Raw genomic sequence first — 18858 nt, 5'->3', positions numbered from 1 at the left:
TTTTTCACTAAGTATGACATCATCACAGTCCTTGCAGCTTCTGCATGCATTAACTTACATAAGCCCTGAGCCTCCACAGTGGTGATTTATGTATCAGTTGACAAATGAGTATTGTCCAAGGCAAAAATGTTCTCATTAGAAAATGGGCAGTAGACTAATAGGTTTTTTTCTCGCCTTTAGTCATGGGGACACTGCTTCACAAGCATACACACTGTGCAGACATTAATGGTCCACAGATGCATTATTGGCCATTTTCTAGGCATATAATTTTCTCGGAGCATTTGTATTTTATAATTACTTGGGGAAAATTTGCTAGTTTTCTTCCAACATGATGAATAGGCTATTTTTCAGCCTGTTAATGTCAGAATGGTTACCTTAATCTACCAGAAGCGGTAAGTGTCGGCACACACTGCCTACCCTCCAGGAACTAGCAAAGAATGAATAAGACATGGACGGGGTAAAAAACTTTTGAAATCTAATTCTCCATAATTAACATTAAAATAGGTAGCCTTTTACCAGCAGCTTATTGGTTAACAATTGATAGGTAATCATAAACATTTGGTGTTTTGTAGAACTTACAAAAGACACAATTTTTACATTTTCCTTCAGACGTGTGTCTCTGTATCACATAGAATTTTGGAGGTTCACATATAAAATTTCAAGTTGTATTTACTTAGAGTTTATTACATGCTATTCTATCTCCTAATAGAAACTGGTTTACCATTTAAAATCTTTGGTATAACAACAGTCCAGAACTTGGCCATGAAGAAGGAAGTCAGTAAAACAAATCCTCTTAAAAACCATAATTGCCTTTGCATTTTGCTTCTTAGAAAAGACATGAAGTTATCATCAGGCCTGAGAAGACCTTTGAAGTCTTAAAAAACATTAAATTGCCAAATAAAAATATCTGTTTTCCTCTTAGGTTATAGCATATTGAAAGCAGCCAGAAACTGAAACCTTCAGAAGTAATAGCAAGCTATAGGACATTGAATAAAGGCTGTCAAATTTTAATGTGCATAAGTAGTTAGAAATGCAACTTTCCATACCCACCTGCAGAAAATATGATTTACAATCCCTGGAGTAAGGTCTGAGAGCTGAATTTTCAACAAGTCCCAGGGAATTCTCTTACAGATAATCTCTGGACTATACTTCAAAAAACATTGGTGTAGATATAGGAAAATATATAAATAAAAAAAACAATCAAAACTTCATCAGTCGACAGCATGAGTAATAACCCATGTCCATAATTCATTCCTTCATCAGATATACTGAGTACCAGCTACATGTCACTTATTACTAGAGATAAAGAATAAGTTAAACAACATTCTCCTCAATTGTTAAGTCCAAGAAGATATGCAAGCAATTACAATATAAGAATGTTACTCATTCTTTTGTTATTCATTCAGTGAACATTTATTAAGGTTAAGGATTGATATATATGCCAAGCACTTCCCTTAAATAGGATATTCTCTGTTTAAGAAGATAAAATAATGTATGTAATACATTTTAGAATGATTTTGATGGTTAAATGGGTAAACTTCAGTTCTCTGGAAGATTTACTTATGTGGAAAACTTCCTTTCTTAATTATTCAGATAATTAGAGTTTAACAACTCTGATACTAGGCCAGATAATTGTAACTTAAAATGAGCTCTTAGGCAGAGTTCAAACTACATCTAAATTATACTTAATCCTTATGTATTGTAATAAGATAAAGACTTATATTTAACTTATGCATGTAAAATTTTTTTTTGAGAATTCTATCTAATAATTAAGAAACAGAATCCAGTTGCATTACCCCCATGTTCATGGCCAGTGGATGTAATCGAGATTATTTTTGAGTTAACAGTGTATTCGGTCAAGCTGTCCAGAACCAGCCCGCGCCTGCGCAGCCAGGAGTGTACAACAATATGAGCATCACCGTGTCCATGGCAGGTGGAAACACAAATGTTCAGAACATGAACCCAATGATGGGCCAGATGCAGATGAGCTCTTTGCAGATGCCAGGAATGAACACTGTGTGCCCCGAGCAGGTGAGTGGCACAGCTGGCACACTCACTACACACTTGCCACACCACACCGCACCACAGTGTATTATTCCAGGGAAAAATCAGGTGTCTTCACAGTTACTCATCAGAAATAACCACACTTCTTTATTCTTTCCCACTATCTTTTGATAATTACTATCCCTTAAGATAGTGGAAATTTTGACAGACCTTACAAGATTTTAGTCTCATGAGATTTTAGTGTTTCAGATTTCTTATAAAATGATACATATAATACATTGGCTTGGAACTTACTCCTTTATATTCTGAACACACTTTCTTCATTTTTCCCTTTCAATTCAACATTAATTCAGTATTTACTATGTACAAAGATAGCTCTGTAGGAGATAATATTAGCCATCTGGAGAGATACAGCATGAACAAAGGATCAGTTGAATAATAGGACAAAACAGCTGTGTAAAGATGGACCTCCATACGACCATACATAGTTATGTCAGGTGACGGATATACACAATTGACTACGGAGGATTTAAAGGGGCCCAATTCGGAAAGGCTTCCTGGAAAACTTGCCTAAGGAAAGAGAATAGAAAAGAACATTCAAGACTGGTTATCACAGACTCTGGCAGGAGTAGAGTTGAAAAGCCTAATGACTGCTAAAGGGATATTCATATTATATTTAGTGTAGAATTTTGTGATAGGCTTTTTTAGAGGTGTTGCAGGCCATCTAAATGTTTAGAGTTATTTCTGGAGTCTCCCAAAGATTTCTAAGGATAGAATGACTAAATTCAAGTGATATTTAAGATCATTGGGTAACTCCTTGCAGTTACTGTTCTCATTATCAGCAACCACAAAGTACGCTATGGTGACCAGGCTATGACCATGTGGTCGTAACTTACAGCAAGTCTTAAAAACATGTAAATACTGATTGTTTTTTCTATAGAATTCTTTTCTAATATTAATATTTTTTAATCCCTATTCTCTAGGTATTATTTAGTAAGCCTAAGGAGATTAAGGGAAAACAAACAACTTAGTGATCCGTATCTTATAGCAAAAGGAAAGAGCTAAATAGGGTTATTTCTTGTCCTTTTGTTATCTTGTTCTTATTCAGTTATTATAATTATTCACTATATTCAATAGATTGAAAAAATAATAAGAAATATAATAAATTAAGTAAAAGAATATTACATTTAAAGTGTATTTCTTGTAGGTCTTTTTATTCAATTTGACATTCTCTGCCTTTTAACTAGAGTAGTCAGCCCATTTACAGTTAATGTGATTATTGATATGGTTGATTTAAATTTCTCACTTAAAAAAATGTTCGCCCCATCTTTTGCCCTTTTTTTTTTTTTCGGTTTAATTGAATATTTAAATTCATTCTATCTCCTTTGTTGGCTCACTAGCTGTATATAATTCTGTTTTGTTATTTTTAGTGGTTGTTTTGGAGTTTATAGTATACATCTTCACCTTATCATCGTCTGCCTTCAAGTGGTTTTACATAACCTCATATCTAAGAACTTCACAGCAGTTTATTTCCATTTCTCCCCTCCTGGGCTATTGTTGTCGCATATATTACGTCTACATACCCCACAATACATTGTTAGTACTTTTGGTTTACACAGTCAATTATATTTTCTAAAAATTTAAATAAGAAGTCTTTTATATTTACCCATGTAGTTATTTCCAGTGCTCTTCATTCTTTTGTATAGATCCAAATTTCTATATCATTTTCCTTCTTCCTGCAGATCTTCATTTAACAGTTTTTATAGTGTAGGTCTGCAGGTGATGAATTCTTTAAGCTTTTGTAGGTGCAAAAAAGTTTTTATTTCACCTTTATCCTTGAAAGTTCTTTTCCTTGAATTCTAGATTGACAGTTTTAGCTTTCAGTCCTTTAAAGACGTTACTCCACTGCAGTATTTCTGATGAGGTATCTGCTGTCATTAATCTTTGTTCCTCTGTACATGATTGATTTTTTTCCCTCTCTGGCTACTTTTAAGATTATTCTCTATCACTATCACTGGTTTTATGCAGTTTGATTATGATATGCCTTAGTGGGATTTTCCTCATGGTTCTTCTGCTTGGGCTTCAGTGAGCTTCTTGACTCATGGATGTATAATTTCCATCAGATTGGAAAAATATTGGCCATTATTTTTTCTGTCACCACCCCCCTCCTCTGTGGGTTCTCTGGGTTTGTGAGGTTTTTTGGGGGGGTGCGAGGTCAACCATTTTTTCTCTGCGTGTTTCATTTGAATAGTTTCTATTGCTATAGTTTCAGATTCACTGATCATTTGTTTTGCCGTGTTTAACCTGTTATTTTTATCCAGTATATTATTCATCTCAGACATTGCTATTTTCATCTCTAGAAGTTCAGTTTGGACCTTTTTTATATTGTCCATATCTCTAACATGTTCAGTTTTTCCTCTATCTTCTTGAAAATATGGAATACTGTTATTATGATAACTGTCTTCATATTCTTAACCTATCAGTTCTATCGTCTACCTCATTTTGGAGCTGGTTTCAATTGATTGACTTTTCTTTTCATTATGGGTCGTATTTTTCTGCTACTTTGCATGTCCGGTAATTTTTTACTGGTTGCCAGACATGTGATTTTACCTTGTTAATATTCCCGTAAATATTATTGAGCTTTGTTTTGGGAAATCATTAAGTTACCTAAAAACAGTTTTATTGCTTCAGGTCTTGCTTTTTTTGTTTAGTGGGACCAGAGCAGTATTTAGTATAGGGCTAATTTTACCCTACTACTGAGGCAAAACCTTTGTAGTACGCTACTTGATAGTACATGTTTTCTACTCTCGTTGGTGGGGTCAGGACATATTCCCAGTTCTGTGTGATCTTTGGGAATTATTCCATGTAAGTCTTTTCAGGTGAATCTGTCCTCTGTTATGGGTAGTTTCAGTACTAAACTGTAGACTCAAGGGGATCTGCAGATCTTCAGAGCTTTCTCTCTGTGTAGTTCACTGTCATCCAATATTCTGCCCAGTGAATTCCAGCTGCCTTGGCCATCTCAGACTTCCAGCTGCATCTTCTCAACTCAGGAAGCCTGCCAGGCTTTGCCTAGGTTCCCTGTCCCCACACGACACCCTGGAAGTTCTCTCTAGGCAGTAGGCTAGGGTAATCATAGGACTCACCTCAATTGTTTCCCAACTCTTAGGGATAACTCTCTTTCATTGCCTTTGTCCAGTATCTTGAGCGCCTTTGTTTCATATATTTTGTCCAAATTTTTAGTGAGTCAGGCAGAGGATATATCTGATCCCTGTTATTGAATCTTGCCTGGAGTGGTAGTGCTTTGCTAATTAATATTTGTATGTGCTAATTAACCTTTTATTGAAGTATGTATATATAAGAATATACAGAAAAGTATACAGAACTAGATGAATTTTCACAAACTGAACACACCCTTATATCTACCGCCCAGATCAAGAAACAGAATGTTACGAGCACCCCCGAAAGTTCTCCTCACACTCCCTTACACATCACTCTCCACCTCTACAAGGGGAACCACTGTCCTGACTTCCGACAACACAATAAGTCACTAAGCTTTTTTATTTCTGCTGTCCTTCTATTATTTTTCTGTCAGTGAGATTGTTTTTCATTGAAGAATTTGATCTTCATCTTAAACAACTAGCTTGTAATTTGGTCTTGTGCTTATCTCTAATAGATAAATGATTCAGCACTGAGACACACAGGCCTGTACTGCAACCAGCTCTCATCCACTGACCTTCTCAAAACAGAAGCAGATGGAACCCAGGTCAGTAAGAACACCCTAAGCCCAGAGCTGTGCCATGCGTTCTAGAGATACAGGAAGCTTTGTTAGCATCGTGGTTAAGAGCCTGACATTGGGAGTCAGACCTGGGTGAGAGTCCTGGCTCTACTCTTCTTAGCTATGTCGTCTTGGGAATGTTAGGGAACTTTTCCGAGCTGCCATATAACCAACAGAACTAACAAGATACCTGCTTATAGGATCGTTGAGAGGGTTAAATGAGATAAGCTTTCAGAAGGTTTAATCCAGTATTTAGATGGGATAAAGGGTCACAGATGGTGGCTACTAATTATTATTTTGTAAATAAACATAATGCTAAAACTCATGTGTAACCAGAATACCTCAAAAGATCTCAGTAAATTCAAATAAAACAAAATGTCTGCTGTTTACCTCCTTTTAGATGTTTATTTCAAAACAATAGGTGACCATTTTCCTATATTAACCTAAATTTAGAAAATTTGGAGGTTTTAATTCACTTCAGTAACTTTGTTTAGTCTTTAGTCTCTTAATAAATATCGTTTTAAATATTTTTCAAATATAGGCATTATGCTAAGGTGGCGATACCAAGAAACGTAAGACATGTTCGCCCTGTAGATGAACTGTACAAAGAAGTGTGAAAATGAAATTTAATTTGTGAAATGCTTATAATTTGCCAGGCACCATGCTGGGTGCTATGCCTTATCTCATGTAAGCCTCACGATAACGCTATGAAGAAGGTAGTATTCCTTTTTTTCACAGATAAAGAAACAGAACCTGAGGAGATTTAACTATATGCATGATTCACAAAGCTAGAAAGTGGCAGTGCTGAGGTTCAAACTCAGATCTTTCCAACACCAAAGTGCACGTGTGCTCCTCCTGCTATACGTTGGGCTTGTTGAAAGATAAAACACACAGATATGCACATAAATTGTCACATAACCAAAGAAGGCAAACTCAGAGAGCCATAAGCAGGAAAAGAAAGGAAAAATTGCTGAGATGGTTAGAAGAGTATTTACACAGGAGATGGGACTGAATTGGGCTTTGAAGGGTAGTTAGCAAGGCCACGTGGAGGAGAAAGGTACGGTTGTTGGAGGCTGACCTTGGAAGTCTAGGGGATTGGAAGTGGGAGGGCACAGAGATAGGGAAACAATGTCTTAGCACAGTTCTGGGAAACCAGATTCACTGAAAGTAAAGGGTTTGTCATAGGAATTACAATTGGTAAAGTAGGTTGGGGCAAACTTTCCAGGGCCCTGAATGCTAAACCAAGTGATTTGGATTCAGTCCTGCAGGTGAAGCGTCATCCTGAAGGGGAACAATGATCAAAGTGCCAGCTTAGGCTACATCTTGAGGGGACAGAGGGGAAAGGAGCACTGGGCAGCGGGCTCAGGGGAGAAAGATCAGTTAGGAGGCTGTGTCCACAGTCTGAGCATTAGGAAATAAGATCTGGGTCCTGTGAGGCTAAAGTGAGGGGATTTTGTGATGGGGAAAATGATGTCTTCATTCACTTAGAAGTTTTTGGAAATCTCACACCTATCAGGACATATACTAGGCAGCTCCACAAATTTGTTAAAACAAACCAGCCAGGTTTTCAGGTTCCTGAGCCCTGGGCTACTCTTTGACTTGAAGTGAAAGCTGTGCTGGAAAATCTTAAGAGATTGGGACTCTGCTCTCACACCAGTCTTCTCACCTGGCAAATCTGAAGCTTCATTTGCATCTCGCTTTGCCTGTTTGTGAAGGTGTGACAATATCGGAAGTCCTTTGAGGTCTAGTCTAAGGCACCTCCTTTTTAAAGTTCAAAATGGCTGAAATGTCTGTGTTTTAGAGTTTGGCTTAATCCTTTCATTTAAAAAAAAATTTTCAGCAGAGACTATCTTTAAGAAAAGCTTTTTTTTTTTTTAAAGAAGCAGATTTTCTCTCTTTTTTTTTTTCTTTCCATGCCTTTATTAATAATGTTTTTAAGTGTTTGGAGGCAGAGACATCTTATGCCCTGTCCCAATATTTCATATGTTGAAACATAAACAGGAAGTTTTATGTTAATTAAAAAAAATCAATCATGCCTAAAAGCACTATAGTTTGTGCCTCATTTTTAAGTTTCAATGGCAGACTCTTCCTTCTGTTATAGCCCATCATGAAATCTCTATTTGCTCCATTGTTTTAGTTTTTGCATTGCCAAGCAGAAACTGAGGAATGAGAAATACAGAGACAAATGTACAGAAAAGAACAAGGAGAGGAGGACTAGGGGAGGATTGGGGGCTGGCTCTGTTTGGAGAGCTAGGATGGGGAGGAGGCAAGATGGAGGAGAGAACGGGGAAAGAACACAGAATAGAGAAGCAGGAAGAGGGCTAGTAAAGAGATTGCTGACCTCGGGATAGAGAAAAACCAGGGTTTAGCGATGGGGCGGGGGGAGCTCTAGAAGGAAATGTAGGCATGAGGAGTTATAGAGAATGAAGGTGTGGGGAGGCCAGAGAGGCAGCTAGAGAATAAATTCAGAGAGTTGGTGTATTTTAGGTACATGAGAAAGAGCCCCAAAGAAGAAGAAAACAAAATGGGAGCATATGGAGGCAAGAAGCAAAATTTGGGAAACGGGAAAAGAGGAGGATGAGGAGAGAAACGATGCTAATCCAGCTGGAGATTGAATGCACCGGGCACTTCAAAAGCTCAACTCAGGGGATGTCTGCCTGAGCTAAGAGAGAGTAGGCTGGAGGTGTGGATGATCGAGAGGACCCAGGGGCTAGACTGACCTAATAATTGGATGGTTGGGACCTTTGATATTAGGCCAATGAAGGTTGATGGAAACCAACTTTTATTAGAATAGGAAATTTTTCAGAAAAGCTGAGTGTAATTGGCATGAATTAGTGATAAATGGCCCCAAAAAATGCATCACTAATCTAAAATACTTCATGAACCTATTAAACACAAAACACAAGTTTGCCAAAAGCTTGGGACACTTAATTAGATGCACTTGGATGCCTGAGCAGGCATCTCCATTCTTGGTCTGGAACATTCACAGTGTGATATTGGCCTTCATCAGTTCTACAAATTACGTTTTAATACGACCAATTGGTAAAGACTAACTTCTGGTTTTGTTTTCCCAATAGAAAAATGCTAGAACACTGCAACTGTAGACATTTTTAAGGAATATTTGTATTATTACTGAGCGTTAAAGGGAAAATTCACACTGTTCTCAGCTGGTAGTTTACTGTTATTTTTAGCTCGTGTTTAAAATGGATTGTCTCTCAGGAAAAAGAAGTTAAATATAAAATTGTTCTGCTACTATTTTGCTGTAATTTTAAAGGCAACATGTGAAGAAGCTACGTAGCGGTGCGTTTAGACACCGCACAAACCCAGACATTAACTTAGTAGTGCTGGTGCCCCGTTGCTGAGTTGTGGTGGTTTTATTTTGCTAATACTGGGTTAAAGCCCTTAATTTTCTTACATCATAAAATTTTTCTATCCTACTAAAGTAATCCCTAGAATGCTTTTAAACCAGTTTTCCAAACAACATGTATTTTTTCAAACCCACCACTGGACACTCAGACTCTGAAACGGGGCTTTTCGCAATCTTGGTGATATTAGCATCAATGTTCACTTTCAGTACTGATGGCAACCCTGTAGGAGGCTTGACCATTCCAATTTTTATTTTATTTTTAAAGTGTGAACTTTCCAGAACCCTGAGCAAAATGAGTGCAGCAATTTTCTTTTTGTAGGACAAGAAGACAGAAGAGTTCTTCTCTGTGGTGACTACAGACTAGAGGAATGCTCTAGTGAGTTTCCACTTCCAGTAGTACCCACTCATAAGCCGGGGGGGCAGACCCTTCTGTCTAAACACATCTTTTATTTGTGTTCCAGCAGGTGCAACAGGTTCAGGTGTTTGCTGACGTCCAGTGTACAGTGAATCTGGTAGGCGGGGACCCTTACCTGAACCAGCCTGGTCCACTGGGAACTCAAAAACCCACGGCAGGACCACAGACCCCCCAGGCCCAGCAGAAGAGCCTCCTTCAGCAGCTACTGACTGAATAACCACTTTTAAAGGAATGTGAAATTTAAATATAGACATACAGAGATATACAAATATATTATATATTTTTCTGAGATTTTTGATATCTCAATCTGCAGCCATTCTTCAGGTCGTAGCATTTGGAGCAAAAAAAAAAAGGAGTTCACTTTTGTTGGGAGATTGAGAGATGTTTTTGTTTCTTTCTTTGTAAAGGCCTTGGATATTGAAAAATAACAAGGCAGAACATTTGGACAATCTATTTCTTGAGCCAAATTTAATTATTCTTATTTTTGTAATTAGTCATTGGCTTCTTATCTGGATGAAGGCCTTTGGAGGAGAACCAAAACAACAAGTTCCAAGGGCAAGATGAAGCTCCACCTCCGCTGGCTCACTCCTGACCCGCCAAGGAAGATGGGCCAGCGGGCTTCGCCTGTGCCTGTCCACCACAGGCTGTCACACGTCTCTAAACCAACCGCCCTTCCCGACCCCAGGCAGCTTGTGTGTACAATCAGCTTCTTCTAGCAACTCTGTTGGCTTCAAGAGAATATTTTGCCTCCACATATGTACCCCTTCTCCTTTTTATAAAGATGGATTTAAACCAAGATGCCTCCAGGAACGAGGATGAAATGAGTGTATTCACAGAGGAATCCAAAAAATACAGTTTGGGGAAAATGCAATAATTTTTGACGAGATGGGTAAAGGACAAGAAGTGAGTTCTGTCAATTATTGTAGATACAATTTTCTGATTAAATCTGGAAAAAAGGCAGCCTGTTCTTTCTGCTTTTATTGTATTAACAGCTGAGGTAGCTAAAGTTATTTAAAATAAAATTAAATTTATGATCCAAGTAGCTTATTTTTCCCTTCAAATCTCACTGTAAATATATTTGATTTCTTGTAGAAATTTATTTCCTTCTGTTTAATTTTATGGCTTTATTATCATACTCTTGATTTTTCTATATTTGTGTGTGAAATATAACAGTGATTGAATTGCAGTTACATTTGGCTAGTAATATTTCATTATTTTGATAACTGTGACACCACGTATGGATTTACTTTGGGGTTCAAATCAAAATGCCAACTGCCAAAAAGACCTGTTCCAGATGAGCTAGAGCACACTGCCCTAGAGTGCCCCTGGGACCATCCACCTTGAGCGCAGTGCAAGGAGTTATCAGAAGTGCACAGGCTACTCGTGCAGAGAAAAAGTAGCACTCAAAGGAAGTGGTTTTTTTTGTTTTTTTTGTTTTTTTTAGATTGACTTCGGGAATTTGAATTTTCATCAGTGCAAATATAAATTTCTCTATCCTGCTTTGGTACCATATTTTCCCTTACTGTGTCTTGTCACTCTGCCACATCTTGTCTCATCCTGGCCTCTGAGTCTAGGACCCAGAGAACTGACTTTCTAGTTCTAGAATCCGCCGCAAGGCCAGGAAAGCTTGAGAAAGGTGTTGTGGAAGAAGCAAAGGTAGACCCCTATCACTCGCCTTTACCTGCACTCCTCGGCCTGTGAATGATGACAACACCTGACGTTGTGCACCAGATACCTCTGCTTCCATGGCAGAGAAAAGGCCATAAGAACTAACAGTGGAAGAGAAGCTTGGACTCAGACATCGAGGAAGAAGCCATTTTCCCAGGTCCTCCTCTCTGCATCTCACCACCCCTAGTTACAAATAACTCCATTGAACAGCATCTATTCGGAAGGTATACTGAATCACAAGATGGGTGGAAGGGCTCACGTGGGTAGCAACAATGAAAGAGAAATAGGACACTCAGTTACAAACATTATCTCTCTCAGTTTTTCAGAAAACGCGCCCCTGATTTCGTTCATTCCCAGCTCGAAAGCCCAGCCACGTTACTCTAGTTCCTAGCAGACTGCTCTAGGAGATCGTTTCTGTTCTGTTTGTGATATTTAGATGTGCAGGCTTCAGGAAGTTCACCTTTAACTTCAGCATTCCAGATGAAGTTTTCTGACTCAGTGCTTTTGCATAAGGAACTAGAAAAAAAAAAGTGGTAAGGAAAACGGGAGATGCTAACATCCTTCCCCATCCCGGCTGCACCTTAAAGTATGCATGTCACCTTCAAGGTTTTATAATTGCACTGTTTGTTTTATGTATGTACAGATTAAAATTATTGCTACATTTGAGGAAAATAAAATTGCTTGCTTCTATGTAATTCCTGTTATTCTACAGGAAATTCACTTTTCCAGCTACTGAATAGAATTTGTTTAACAACCGCATGGGTCGCCTCTTCATTTACAGGGAAGAAATGAAACCTACATCCTGCAGGAATTGCCAAAGGCCCAGATGACTAATGTGTAATTAAAGGATAATAAAAGAAAGGATCGCTGAAGCCAAAGATCCTCGAAGTCACCCTAACATGAGCCAGCCCCGTCAAAGCGAAGTCAGGATAGTGGGCCTTGAGGAAATTCTGACCTTCACCAGTTGCCTGATGATAAAACACTCTGGTCCTGCTGTCTCTTGACTCAGAAGGTCTGGTCCAGGCAGCACTTCAGAGCCACGAGATACCGTATCTCTCTCAGTGATTGGTTTTTATATACTAACACTTATTATTGTTATATAGGTTATGCAGATGTTGATTCTTGAGGAGCTTCCTTCAATCTGATAATGCATTTTATAAAAATTAGGCTGTTTCTTATTTGTGTGTTTTTAAGGCAGCTTAAATCCACTAACACTTGGTTAAATAAGCAGGGCCAGGGGAAGGAGGGTGAGCAAGTGTGATAGTAGAGGGCAGGGGCGTGTATATCCCACACACGTTCCTACACAGAAGTACTCACAGGTTTGGTAGCTGTTGTCTGAAGTCATATTCATGGGGACAAAACCCTTTTTCTCAAAACTGGGATAAGGTAAAAATCGTACTTCTCTTAGATGAGGCCGAACATTGATGTAAATCCTCAGGTAGTTGGAGAAGGCCATTAGAAAAACGAATAGAGACAGTTGAGCAAAAAATGAGGTCGATACAGAGACACTTCATCTTATTTATGGTTTTGCCTAAGATAGATTCTCTCCCTGGAAACTGTCTCCTAGGTCCTGACAATCAAAGGAAAAGAAAGGACGATTGTCTGCTTATAAAGGAAGTTGTGCAGATTTCCTTGTTGACATTATCTGATCTTCCCAGAAGAGCAGCTCCACCTGAATAAAATGAGTAATTCAGAGCAAGCTTGATCTTGACCATTCTTATACCTCTGAAAAAGATCTTGGTGATTTAATTAAGCGCATAAATTCTTTTTATTGGCAAAAATGCCAAAGGAAGCATCCCTCCGTCCAGAACCTTTTCTGCCAGCACTAAATTAATTTTCTTTATATTTTTTCTTTTTATTGCCACAAGAGCTCTTAACAAGATTAAAGAAACACAAAGCTCTGGCCTCATTCACTTGTTTAACACGTTACTGTCTTTGTCTAAGGTGGTAGAGATAAGGGAGGATCCGGGCAGAAGTGGACCCTACCCATCCACAGCCTATATTCACATGGGGACTTAACAGTGATTACATGATGTAAAAGAGAGTCTGCTTTGTGAGTGAGGCCTTGTCTGAAGAGTTGAGGAAGGTTTCCTTGAGGAAGAAATGACATCTGTGATGAGGTTTGCAGAATAATGAAGTAGCCAGTGAAGAGATACCTGAGGAACAGTGCGTGCGAAGGCCTGGAAACAGGAAGGAGTCCCAGAGAATTGGTTTTTTAAATTGCTAACCAGTGTTCATGAGTTCTCATAAACATTTTATTAGAATTATGTCAGCTGGTAGACTAAAAAGTAATTTAAATCACCTTTGGCTCCAGGAGGAACATGAACTAGGCTTTGAGATCCTCCCTTGGAATATGAAATAACTTTTAAGAACAGGCTTTGGAAAGAAGGATGAGAACTCATGGGCTGAGAAGAGAGGACCTGGCCCCTTCTGTGGAGGCAAAGCCTAACTTTGGAGACCCAAATTGGGGTGAGAATTGGGATAAGGTCAGCAGGGTGTCGCACTACAATTTTGGGAGAGGTAATCTGTCTCTGCATATCTAAACAGGAAGTCAAAAAAAGGCTCCATGAAGCTGCAGTGCTAACCCTTAAAAGAATTTTGGAAAATGTGGGCTATGTGGGACAAGTATAAAATGACTGACAGAGGAACCTTTTTGTGAGGCCGGAAATTGTTTTCTTGGATCAGATCATAGAAACATTCACTTTTCTCTGGCTTTTGATCCTTCTGCAGACAGAGTCTGTCACCTACAATGGACTTTGGGTCCGGTCTAATCATTTGTGCTTGTCCCAGAACTTTGATTATGAAACCAACAGAAGCATTTGCTTGAGAAAAATATAGAATTAAATGTTAAAAGGAATAATTTCTAGTCCATTAGGTTTTCCTCCCACTCAGATACCCAGAGGTCCTAAGGTACAGAATAAAACAAAACTTTAGACCAGGGTTTTGGTGTTTATTCCATTTTCACTGACTTGTTGCGGTACAGACACTGTGCTAGGCAATGTGGGAAGTACAGAAATACTTGCCTGAAGCTGCTTCCTTCCTAATAATGGAGATTCTACATCAGTTAAGTACATACTTTTCATTCTACTCTGCCAGGCTAATGCTCTTGTGCCAATAATTTCTTAGTTTGTAGAGCACTTTCACATACAGTATGTCATTTGATCTTCAAAATTCTATGAAGCAATTAGGTCATAGCCTTATTTCACATATGGTGAAACTGAGATTTTTGGTCGGGTGGCTAGGAAGTGCTGGACCTACGAGTCAATCACGGCTTTGGGATGAAACCTGCCATAGTTTCCACTGCATAATACAACCATTAGAGGTAAAGGCACCATTAGACAACACATAAAGACTGGGAACCCTGCTGAGTTAAAATTGTTCTCTGGAGCTCAAGTTCCTTAGGAGTTTTTCAGGGTTTCCGTTTTGAAAGTAAACTGGGATTAACTTTGAGTTTAAGTACTGATTTTTTTTCATATTTTAAGTTTGCATGAGGATAATAGTTCTCAGGAGAGTCCCTGTACTCTCCCTGTACTTTCATCTTTTCCCTTGAACTCAGTACCACTGACATTTATATGTGTCTTAAGTCCACTCACCTAGCCAGGTCTCTCAAAATCCAGTCCTGAATTTCCAACTGGTGAACATCACCACATGGATGGATCACCGCACCTCTAACTGAAGTCCCAAACCAAATAACTCACCTCCCCACGAATAAGCTCTGGGTCCCTTATCTGAATTAATTGCATCATTCTGTTGGTGGTCATTTTCAATAACTCCCTGCTATTCATCTCACCAAATTGCAGAGTTATCTTTTGTAGTGCCTCATAGCTATTTTCTCTTTTCTAACCCTATTAATCACAGACCAAATTCAGAACTTAATTAGCTTTCTTTGGATAATTACAATAACTACCTTCATGCCTCTTATATTCATCCTTCACACAGTCATCAGAGAAATCTTTCCGAACAACCTCAGAATCTGTTAGTGACTACTACCTGCCTATGGTTGATCTGAAATCAGTCTACCTTTTAAGTGTCATAATCCTCTACTCCCTCTCTAAACAAATGGTCTTTATTCTTGAATTTTATTATGTTCTTCCATGTCCACATTCATTTTCTTTCCTCAGCCTGTAATGCTCCTTTCTCCCTGTTCAGCCTTCAAGGCTTCGATTTAGATGCCCTTTCCAAGAAACCTTCACTGGTCCCCCTACTTGGATTAGCCCCCTCTTCTGTGCTAAACTTGACCTCAGAGGATAGCTAAAATTTGTGAGGCAATGGTAACCGAGGCAGTGGTTGTCAGCCATTTTTCACCACTGACACCTTCCCATCAGTGACAATGGTTCACTGTGGCCAAGACTCTCAACCAGGCAGCACAGTGCTCACCCGTAGGATGGCACCTCAGAATGTTGATTAAACAACAAGATCTAATTTTAACATGCCCTTCCAGGGGAGCCCTCTGCGTTCTGCCAGCCGCATGAGAAGCAATGACCTGGGCACTGATCCTCAGCTTTACAAGTTCAGAAACTCAATTTTGTCAGCTTATCCAGTGATAATTGGGCCCTAGAGTATTGAGTCATGCAACTCACAATCACAGGAGGATGATTCATAGTCCAGAATGTCAATTAACCAATATAAAATGGAGGATACCTTCCCTGTGCTGCACTCACTACTCATGACCCTTTTTCAGACCACTCTCTAATATCTAGATGGCTGAAAGCCAAATAGGGAACTATGAAAGGTTAAGAGAAAACTGGGCTGATGAAAGACCTGGTTTTTCAATCCCAGTCTTGCCACTGACTTTGATATTGGGCAAGTCAAAGCCTTTCTGAATCTGTAAACTTGAAATTGCCTACATCAGAAAATTGTCAGGATTGATTAGCACGTATGAAAGTACTTTGTTCATTATAAAATGTTTTTCACATAGAAGAAACATCAAATCATAGGAGATTCTTCTTGTCAAGGATTTATCACCTATTCTAGGGCTTGCAACACAATCTTTGCTATATTGAAGAATATGTTTCTATTTTTTTTTTTCGGTAAATTTCATATGCAGGGCCAGATATAGTGTACTTAGTACCAGATCATTGCTCTCCATCTTGACCCCTTCCTGTAAGCACCACATACACTATCATAATGTTGTTTCTAAATCATACACCTTTATTGTTCCTTTTAGGTTGGCTGTCTCCTGGGACCAGGCTGCTTCTAGAGAACACCAGAGTTTTCAATTCAGTAGGTCTGGGGTAGGGCCCAAGAATTGGTACCGTATTTCTAATAGATACCCAAATGATGCTGATCTAGGAACCATACATCGAGAACCAGTGATATAGTTTCAACGACAGTGGTCTTGGCTGATGCTGATAAGAAAACCTGCTACTTCCCTGCTACTGTCTTGCATTCACTCAGGTTCAGCTGAGTGCCTGTCCTTTCCCCACTTGGGTAGAAATTTATGCTTTTGTGCTCAGATCTCTGCTTTAGGGATTTGCCTGAGCTGTTATTTCCCAGTTGTGCAGACTCGTGTCTCTCTCTGGCTTTATCACTATGTCTTACTGCAGAATTCAGAATTTAAAAAAAATTTTTTTTAAAGATATAGTGTCATTTGGAAACATTTTCCTAATTGTCTTGAATGGAAATAGCAGGGAGCTTGATGATTCTTGGATGGCATTACCCCCTGGCAGAAAGGGAACCAGACAACCAGCTGACTTGATTGAAAGTAATTGGAGGGCAACTCTTTGAGGGCTATGTCTAAAAATATGTTTTTATGCTTAGGTTCTAGCACCAAGTGCCCAGGCATTGTTCTAAGGAATTTGTATCTATTAACACATTTAGTCCATATAGCATCCCTGTAAATCTCTATTTTACCTATGAAGGTACTGGGGCTCAAGGAAGCGGAGTGCCTTGCCTAACTTCACACAGCTTGTATGAGATCCAGGCCATTAGACACTAGAGTCTGAACTCTTAACCACTATGCTATGCCATGTAATACAGTGTTCAATAAGTTTGTTCAGTGTTATGAAAGGCTGTATGCTTCCTACTTCACAGAAAAAGATTAAGTCAACAGATAGTCAACTTCAGCTTTCTTTCTCCTCTAATTTATAAACTCATGTATATCCATATCTTGCCCACTTTCTTCCAGTCTCAAAAAATTTTTCTCTATTCAAAGCCAGTCCTTCCTTATGCCCCTGACCCTACCTCTTCCCATTTTTATCAGTTATTTAGTAACTTTAATCTCTCTTCTTACCCTCCTCCCCACCCATCAACTTGCTCAAGCATCTAAGAAAATTCTCCCTATGGCAGCGGTCCCCAACCTTTTTGGCACCAGAGACTGGTGCTTCTATGAGAATCTAACCTCTGATGATCTCAGGTGGAGCTGAGGCAGTGATGCTAGCACTGGGGAGTGGCTGTAAATACAGATAAAGCTTCGCTTGCTCATCTGCCACTCACCTTCTGCTGTACAGCCTGGTTCCTAACAGGCCACAGACCGGTACCAGCCAGCAGCCCCGGGGGTTGGGGATCCCTGCCCTGTGGGACCCAGCATTCACTTTTTCAGCCCCCATTCAATCATCCTCTCCTCCCATTCAAGCTTCTTGAAAGAGTAGTCCCCACCTCTAACCTTACCTCCCATTCTTAATAATCTCCAATCTGACTCCCACCCTCATAGGCTATTTAAACTGCTTTCACCAAGTTAACCAATGTGTTCCCAATTGCTAAGTGTTCTTATTTACTGAAATTCCATGCTGGATTTGATTGTTCTCTCCCTTTTGAAACTGTTCACTCGGCTTCCGGGGTTGGTTTTGCCTTCAGCACTCTATTAATTCTCCTTGGGGGACCCTATCCACTATCCTAGTTTCAAATGACTACCGCTTAGTAGTCTTAGTATCTAGGTGTGGGGAGGGAAGTATACCCATATTACCTTGTACATTTCTATTATCTTTATATGTCTTCTCACTAGATTTTGAGCTACCCGAGGGCAAAAACTCTTTTATCTTGATTTCTTCAGCTCTTAGCAGAGCCTGCTGCAGTAGACATATCTATCTGTTGGACAAGTTACCCTTTGTAAACTTTGCTTCACAAGTGTCCAAGCAATTCCAATAGATATCTCCAACTGTTTATAGAAATATTTTTTAAATTGTACAGGGTGTTATAGATGTGCAGAGAAGGTGACTATCATTGTTGGCCAGGTGAGACTTATGAAGGTATAGAAATAGTTAAAGACCAGACGCAGGAAAGGGAGGGATAGAGTACTAGCATTCAACACCCAGACCAGAGACCAAAGGGCAGCAACCAGAGTGTCTGTTGAAATATCAAGTTTGGATAAGGGAATAGAAGATTCACCTAAAAAGATAGGTAGGAATATAAATGTGGAGGGCCTGAAGGCTAAGTTAAGGAGTCCTGACTTTATTCCATGGGCAGGCTGGAGCCCATACTGAACAAGGTGCTCAGTGATCCTATATAAATTTGCCGGAAGAACAATCGCTAGATTGTAACCAGGATACACTCAAAGTGAGCAGACCAGTGAGACACTGTGAAGAGCAAAGTGAGAGCCTGATACTGTGTGGTAGCACCAGCAACTACAAAGAGAACAGATGCAGTACTAGACAGATTTCATCGAATCTAAGAAATATGCATATTGAAACA

At 39.2% G+C, this 18858-nt stretch overlaps 1 protein-coding gene across 10 annotated transcripts in view; it reads left to right on the top strand.

Annotated features, from left to right (window-relative positions):
• Positions 1–10600, top strand: part of NCOA1 (nuclear receptor coactivator 1) — a 194990-nt gene extending 184390 nt beyond the window's left edge. For 5 of the 10 annotated variants that reach the window (XM_039887677.1, XM_039887680.1, XM_039887679.1 and 2 more), the window contains 3 exons: positions 1848–2031; positions 5678–5767; positions 9608–10600. In XM_039887677.1, the coding sequence (XP_039743611.1) occupies positions 1848–2031; positions 5678–5767; positions 9608–9778 (445 nt within the window). In that variant the 3' untranslated portion in view covers positions 9779–10600. Of the gene's footprint in view, positions 1–1847; positions 2032–5677; positions 5768–9465; positions 9523–9607 lie in introns of all 10 variants that reach the window. The other 5 variants (XM_039887686.1, XM_039887685.1, XM_039887687.1 and 2 more) reach the window with 4 other exon arrangements.
• Positions 10601–18858: the final 8258 nt, after the last annotated feature.

The sequence above is a fragment of the Pteropus medius genome, unplaced genomic scaffold, assembly GCF_902729225.1.
Source record: "Pteropus medius unplaced genomic scaffold, Ma_sr-lr_union100, whole genome shotgun sequence".
NCBI classification, from domain to species: Eukaryota; Metazoa; Chordata; class Mammalia; order Chiroptera; family Pteropodidae; genus Pteropus; species Pteropus medius.
The sequence above is the reverse complement of the archived record's forward strand: the minus strand, read 5'-3'. Positions and strand labels throughout refer to the sequence as shown.